The sequence below is a fragment of the Sander vitreus genome, chromosome 10 (assembly GCF_031162955.1).
Source record: "Sander vitreus isolate 19-12246 chromosome 10, sanVit1, whole genome shotgun sequence".
Taxonomy (NCBI): Eukaryota; Metazoa; Chordata; class Actinopteri; order Perciformes; family Percidae; genus Sander; species Sander vitreus.
In genome coordinates this window covers 34,955,126-34,962,936 of record NC_135864.1, presented here as the reverse complement: position 1 = coordinate 34,962,936, position 7,811 = coordinate 34,955,126, and the positions used below count along the sequence as shown (strand labels likewise).

At 41.1% G+C, this 7,811-nt stretch overlaps 1 protein-coding gene across 1 annotated transcript; it reads left to right on the top strand.

Annotated features, from left to right (window-relative positions):
* Window positions 1-4,652: 4,652 nt before the first annotated feature.
* On the top strand, window positions 4,653-6,382 carry adrb2a (adrenoceptor beta 2, surface a). Its single transcript, XM_078259958.1, has 2 exons — window positions 4,653-4,790; window positions 5,126-6,382. Exon 2 carries the CDS (start codon window positions 5,126-5,128, stop codon window positions 6,380-6,382), a length of 1,257 nt encoding a protein of 418 aa, XP_078116084.1. The 5' UTR covers window positions 4,653-4,790.
* The last annotated feature ends 1,429 nt before the right edge of the window (window positions 6,383-7,811 follow it).

Below are 7,811 nucleotides of genomic sequence, written 5' to 3'. Positions count from 1 at the left end.
GTTTTAGTCGACTAAAAGTCTTGTCATTTTAGTCAAGTTTTAGTCAAAACATTTTAGTCTTTTTTTTAAATAACAAATTATTTCTGAGATTATTTCTGATAACCATTTCAGTCAAATAGTTATAATGACACATTCAGATTTTTTGTCAATATCATTGTACGTAAAATGCGACCAAATACCGAGCCTCTTCCTTATTTCACCAGTAAATTCCTGTTAAACGACAAAAACTGAATGGGAAAAGGGTATTTTACAAGAACTTTGAATGCAGCACGAGGCTGGTGATGCAAGTTTCAAGTGAACGCAACCTCTGTGTTTGTTATGGGTTTGGTATGTTGTTCTGTGTTGTCTTATTTTGGTAGTCTGTTTTTCTGTTTTGTATTTTTGCCCTGTTTCCTGTTTTATTTTGATGGTCTAGTTTTCTGCCTTGTCTTGTCTTGTTTTAATTCCTTTGTTTTCCCGCCTTTTTTGATTGTTCTGCCCAGCCCTAATGTGTTTTACCTGTTTCCCAGCCTTGTATCACCTGTCTTGTGTTTCCTCGTTAGCCTGTGTATTTAGTCTGTGTTTCCCCTTGTTCTTTGTCAAATCATTGTGTTTTCGTCTCCTGTCTGTATTCCTTTGTTTAATAAATCTTCAAGCAACTATACTCAGCCTGCTCTCTGTATTTTGGGTCCGCCATTCACCAACCCCCATAACAGTGTTGTTTTTCAGACAACGGTAGCTACAGACTATTGAATGTCCCGCTGTTGGAATCCTCCACAGTGAAATGCAGTCACACTGTACACCGTTTAGCTGTCAGCTGTTTAATCCAGCTGCTAGCTAACAGTAGGCTAACGTTACCTGCTGCCAAGTGTAGTGTTAACTAGTGTGACATGCGGCAATGTTTCGGTTGCCTCTAACATCCTTTTAGGAGCATCAGAGAGAAGTGCAGGCATTTAAGTGGCACCGAAATCCGTGTTGCTATTCGGTCCGGTAGACAACAGTCGTTAAGGCACCAGTCGGTGCCGTATTATCACCGGGTCTCGGTACCCAACCCTAGTAACAGCTGAACATTCTATCTCATGATGAAAAAGTAGAGACGATTGTGGACGAAAATGAAGAGAGACTTTGGCTGAATACCATTTCTCTATCTTACCCCTACCCCTTACCCTTACCCCTTAGTTTACCCCTAGCCCTTGGCCCTCGAAAACAAGGGGTAAGGGCTAGGGGTAAAAACATACCCCTATGAAATGAGACGCCACTTGGTTACATCATCATACATACTTAGGTCTGTTTGCAATAAATATTTGTATACACACTGCATGGTGTGTTGTATATCTGTTTCAGTTATCACTGTTTTGAATGTCATTGATGTACAGAAACACTTTCTTTGTTAACAAAAAGCTGTCTTTATTGCCCAATAAAGTAAACATTATTACAACTATTACAGCTATTAGAACCATAACTTACATGTTACTCACATATAAAAAAGGCACTCAAATGTATAAAACTAAAAATAGACACACAAGACCACAAACAAACAAAAAACTACAGCTATTCTGAAATTCCAGACCCCAGTCTGATGCCTGTTGGCCAGTAACCTCTCCCCATACCCCATTTCTTTCATTTGTGTCCTGTATCATAACCAACAACAATGTGCAGGTGCATGAACAGGAATGAATTACACATGTTTACAATAATACAGTACCAATACAATAATGAATGGCTACAACATGAACGCAGAAACTTCTGCTCGTTTTCAGCCCAGAAAGTGGATCAGCTGCTGGGTTTCCTCAGGCGTCCATGTGTGAAACAGGACGGTAAATGTAAAACACGTATCGATGTCTCCAAAACAAGTAATACACTGCTATCAAACGAAATCCGCTGCTAATGGAGTTTAGTTAACACTGTAGACATGCATGGAGTCCATTCAAGGCAGAGAAAAGCGGGACTGTTGGGCAAATAAGCAATGTAGATAACGTTAACTTTAGCATTAGCGTTAGCATAGCAAGCTAGCGATTTTTAAAAACGTTTCAGTTACAAATATGGTTGCAAATATATATGTACCGGACTGTGTAGAGCACAAAACAAGACCATCGTAATCTTTAAATCAATTCTTTAAGCCGAAAATACTTACATTTATGGTTCTCTCTGGTCGATGGGCAGCCATGTTCCTTGTTGCGCAATGTATCTGGATACCCCTTGCTTTTCAAGTAAGCTCGCTTCCTTGCTTGGCATTAAGGGGTATATAGCCCTTCCCCTTAGTCCTACCCCTCGACCAAAATGAGTATTGGGACAGCACTTACTCTCACAGGAGCGCGCAAAACTAAGGGGAAGGGGTAAGACAGAGAAATGAGACGCAGCCTTTATCTTAGTTTTTATTTTATGCAAAACATTTTAGTCTCGTCTTTTTTTGTCAACAATAATGCATGTTAATTTAGTCTTAGTCAGCGCTTTTGGACATTGGTGCAGTCTCGTCATTGTCTCGTCTTAGGAAAAAAAGGTCGTTGACGAACATATTTAGTCTCGTCTCGTTTGATGAAATTAACACTAACGCGCAGCAGCACACACACATGCAAAAGATTACAAATTATTATTACAAATATTACAGTGTAAATCCTCCATCATATTAGCAATGCTCCAAGGTTCAAACACGCCTGGCTTCTAAAGGGAATGGGAGATGATCTTTGATTGGTTTATTGCATGTTACGCCCAAAACACACCTCTGATTAATGAAGACACTAAGTACAACCCTTTTGAACCATGCGCCTGGTGCACGGACCCTTTTTTCCGCCGTTAAACTAGCAAAAGTAGATTCCTACACGCCCTAAACGCACCTGCGCCAGGCGCTTCACGCCATGCACTTAGATCATTAAAATAGGGCCCAGAGAGCCATTGCTCTATGGGTGCAATTAACAAATATGTAGCACATTTTATGGTAATCTGCTTTGAAATTTGTGAGATTTGGCCATGGATTAAAGAGCTGGATGGATGGACCTCCACTAAAGGGGCAACATAAGGTCAAATTCTTTACGGTTGAAATGCAATATGAGAAAGCATAGCAGGAGGTAATGTATGCATTTGAGTTCTAGTGTTTTCTTTTACATACATGCACAAACACACTTGCAAGCACCCATAGCACCCATAGAGAACCAAACAAACCTACTTAGTTTATGATCCATGCTCTATCGTAATTGTTATATTGTTCACAAAACTATCCCAAACTCCCACCGTACTGTATTTCATCTCAATTGCCTCGGCATGTGATTATTATCAGAGAACTCCTCCAAAATCATTGCACAACAAGCCTGGAAAATGTGTTTATTTCTTGATGGCAGATGGCTGAAAGAGCATTGATCATTTTACTGCAGTAATCTGGTGTGAGCAGCAGAGACAGCTAAGCACACAACACGGACAAAAATGCAGTAAAAACTGAATGGAGAATTCTCCATTTACAGCACTGACTGTTAGATTTAGGAAAGTTGTGTGGTGTCAGAACTCAGGCAGTGGTAAACTGTCTGTAAAACGTTCATTCCCAGAATAAATCTGTGAATACCATTTGCGAGTGTTGCGTGTGCAATCTTTCCACAGGCAGTTTAGTTAAGTGCTCCCCAAGTCCAAATGGTCTCAAAGTTATTACTGCAAATAGGATGATGTGGTTCTTAACTTTCTAACTCTTTAAATACACACTCTGATTATTCTTGTATACAGAATCGTATTTCTATACATACTCATAGTGATATTTATTTAGTGTAAGTGCCATCATGCTGACTCAGTACAAGTAGGGCTGAGGCACAAACTGAAGCAGAGAAATAACAGTCACACCCCACAGTGGCTAATCTCTTCTCAACCCTATGCCTTCTCAACCCTCTGTTTGTTTAGCTAATACATAGATAATACAGTTTGCTGCAATGCAAATGTGCCTTAAATCCTAAAAACCTTTTTTTTCAATTTTGATGCAGCATAGGGTGAGAGTTTGTGTCCTGCAGACACACTCTCAGGGCCATGAGTGCAGATTCATATCCAGAAATAGGAGTGCAGTTTAGCCTTTAGATATTTATTAATGTAGCATTACATAAACACATGTTTTTGATTTAATGTATCTAAAAAACTCTCAACATTTTGTTTATGCTATAGTCTTCATTTAGCATTATGGCAGGATAAGCATTAACAGTAATTGTCAAACCTCACAATAAATCATGAAATTGAAGTTGGTTTAACATGCCAGTTGGATCACTTGTGCTTCAAACTTTCTCCTCAAAGTGTCAAGGAAAGCTTCACCTGTTTTTAATATGATGCAGACTAACAAGCAAAAGCTGTACAACCTCCTGAGTGCTTGGACTGCGTAACTGAACTAAATTTTCACCTTTGAACACAATGCTTGCTTCTAAAATGTTTGTGTATATGCATGGCTTTTAAGATATTGCTTGTATTTGTTTAACATATGTAAAGCTAGAACTAAAAGTCAGAAGAAAAGTCTGCCCTTGTGTCTGGAGTTTTTGACTCATGCAGCCCTGCAGCAGCAACGGCTGCATGGACAATGTATTTAAAGTCTCGGGTGCTCTCAGCACCCTCCGCAGGCTGGCTGTCTGATTGGCTGAGCGCTGACCATGATGTCATCACTGCACGTTATAAGGGCTCTGACAAATAGCCTGGGAGACACATTAGAAGAAACACTGCTCAACTGAGGGAGTCTGACTGAGTGAGAGAGACACATGGAGACTAAGAAAAACAGACAGTAGAAAGAAGGACATGTGAACAGTGACATTTTTACTTTGTATGGGAGGCAGGAAACAAGACAACTACCTGTGGAGGTTTGTACTTTTATTTTTGCTCGGCTTGTTTAACATGTTTTTTAACTGTGCTTGCTGAAGCCTAGCAGGATGTAATGAATTTGTTTTGTGGTGCAAATGTTGTTCTCCTTTTTTTGTGTGGAAATACAACCAACAACAGACACATCAATGCATTTACAGTATTTAGTGCGAGGGTTTAGGCATATCTTCCTCTGTTCTTATTAGGCCACTTTTAGATTTGAATTGTGATCTTCACCTGTGTGTGTGTGTGTGTGTGTGTGTGTGTGTGTGTGTGTGTGTGTGTGTGTGTGTGTGTGTGTGTGTGTGTGTGTGTGATCTACATATGGTCTCTTCAGATGGGAAGTACAACCCTCCCAGTGTACCTCAATGTGAGTGCAGGGATGATCAACTCGTCATCGGACCCAGCTAAGACTGAGGAGGGTTACAGTGAGGCAACAATGATCCTGCTGGGCATGATCATGTCCTTACTCGTCCTGTGCATTGTCTTTGGCAACATCCTGGTCATAATAGCAATTGCCCGCTTCCAGCGTCTCCAAAATGTCACCAACTGTTTCATCACATCCCTTGCCTGTGCTGACCTAGTCATGGGTCTCATTGTGGTTCCTTTCGGTGCCTGCTACATCATCTTTAAGACTTGGCACTTTGGTAGTTTCTGGTGTGAGTTCTGGACTGCGACTGATGTGCTCTGTGTGACTGCAAGCATCGAGACCCTGTGTGTCATAGCTATTGACCGTTATTTGGCCATCACCTCTCCCTTCCGCTACCAGTCGATGCTGACCAAGGGCAAGGCTCGCATTGTGGTTGTGCTGGTGTGGTTGATTGCCGCCTTGATATCTTTCCTGCCCATCCACATGAAGTGGTGGATATCAGTTGATAAGGAAGCTAAGGATTGCATTGAGGACAGTAGCTGCTGTGAGTTCTACACCAACATGGCTTATGCCATTACCTCCTCTATCATCTCTTTCTACATCCCTTTGGTCATCATGGTTTTTGTCTACAGCCGCGTTTTCCAGGAGGCCAAGCGCCAACTGAAGAAGATTGACCAAAGCGTTGGACGTTTTCACAACAGTGACAACAGCAACCTCCAATCTCTGGAGGCCAATAATGGGCGTGGCAACAAGAAGGCCAAATTTTGCCTACGGGAACACAAAGCCCTAAAGACACTGGGCATCATCATGGGGATCTTTACTCTGTGCTGGCTGCCCTTCTTTCTGCTCAACGTGGTGGTGGCCATATGGAAGGTGGAGGACATTGACCTTACCTTCAGGATACTTAACTGGATAGGTTACGCAAATTCTGCCTTCAACCCACTCATTTACTGCCGGAGTCCTGAGTTCAGGTATGCCTTCAAGGAAATCCTCTGCATGAAGAGGAACCACCTCAGCAATGCGGGGCCCATGAACGGATATGTCTACAGCAGACACAGCTGGCAGAGTGAACAGCAAGGGAGAAGTAAGGGCAGCTTGGATGACAGTGACGCTAATGAAGGGTGTGTGGGAAAGGGAGCAGGGGTCTGCGGCAGTGTGGATAGATCAGTGGACCCCAACGGGAATTGCAACAAAGGCCTATCGACTGTAACGACTGTCCTTTAAACCCAGAGCCCTGAGACAGAAGTCTCAGGGCTCTGGGTTTAAAGGACAGAAGTCAACAGGGTGATCAAGGCATGTTTACACTGCTATCATAAACCTTTTTCCAATTGACTAATGAAGGTAAGGCCAGTTGAACTGACGGGTAGAAACTGCTTTACAGAAACTGTAATAATCATGTTCAGCTGAGGAAACTATTTATCTTCCTCTTTCAACACTGAATAACAACTGTAGGTAGATCACCTTTCCTTTTGTTACATTTCTCATGTTTAACTTCCATCTACCTCATCACATCTTTTAAACATGTGTTTCTAAACTGATTATTTCACATTAACTCACTGTCCACAGAAGTTACACTATGGCAGTATAGTATCTCAGCCATGGACGTATTTTTTTATTTCATAGTTCTTGGCAAAAGTTCCCACAATTTATTCGCATAAAAATGTTTTTGAAATTCAAAGTAAATGTTGTTAGAGGCTATAAATTCCATTTGGGCATGGCAACTCGCAGTTCTTATTTCCATCAGAAAATGGATGAGAAGCATGGAAGGATCAAACTTAATGCCTCTTTGGTGCTTTGTTTGAAGAAATACATTCCAAATCAACACAAATAATATAATGTATATAATAACTTGGCTAAATGTCCTTTCCAGTTTTTTTGTATTCTTTTTAATGGATTGTCTTAGTGTGAAATATTATCAACATGTGTGGCAGAACCTGTCTTTCTCTCCTCACTGCTCAGCAATGTGGTGAGGCCCTGCTCTAGTGATTTACAGCATGCTGCATGAGTGTTTCTGTTGCCTGCAGATAGCATCAGAGATATGAAGTTATCTACATCTCACTGGTGCAAGCTGCCAAAATGTTTGGGGCCATCCTCTGTTAGTCAAGTTCATATAGCCAGATTCCATTATCAGCCCTGAAGATATATAATGTCATTCAGTGGAAAGCAGATTGCATTAATGTTGTTAATCCTGGGTATCAACCTTTAAAGCTTGCAGCTGTTATATGAATAAATGCACTTGTTTTAAACTGTGCTACACAGCCTAACAGTCATATCTTGCATTCAGTCCACTGGTTCATTTGTGAGACATGTAAACCAGTATCTGGTACATTATATAGCCATTACGTAAGTATAAGTCCTTTGTGTCCCATCTATGTGCCGGTAGTAACACTTTTGTTGCACAAGCTCTATTTGTTTATTACAATGTGTAGTTGCTGTCTTTCAGTATGTACAGTGTTTACTGAAACCAGAGAAGCCGTTTCCTTAGTCATGGCACAAGGGTGCAAACTACCCACAACAATAAACGTGTGTCGAAATAGCCAAGCGATAACAAAGTTCCAGGCCCAAGACTGGTAGTCTAATCTCCACGATTATTCAGAAGCCAATAAACGATGAGAAAAACAGTCCTGTGTAGTGCACTTTTGTCACTACTCCC

What these genes read in the sequence shown, in the direction of transcription:
- adrb2a (XM_078259958.1), top strand. Translation starts at nt 5,126, where the DNA reads ATGGGAAGTACAACCCTCCCAGTGTACCTCAATGTGAGTGCAGGGATG.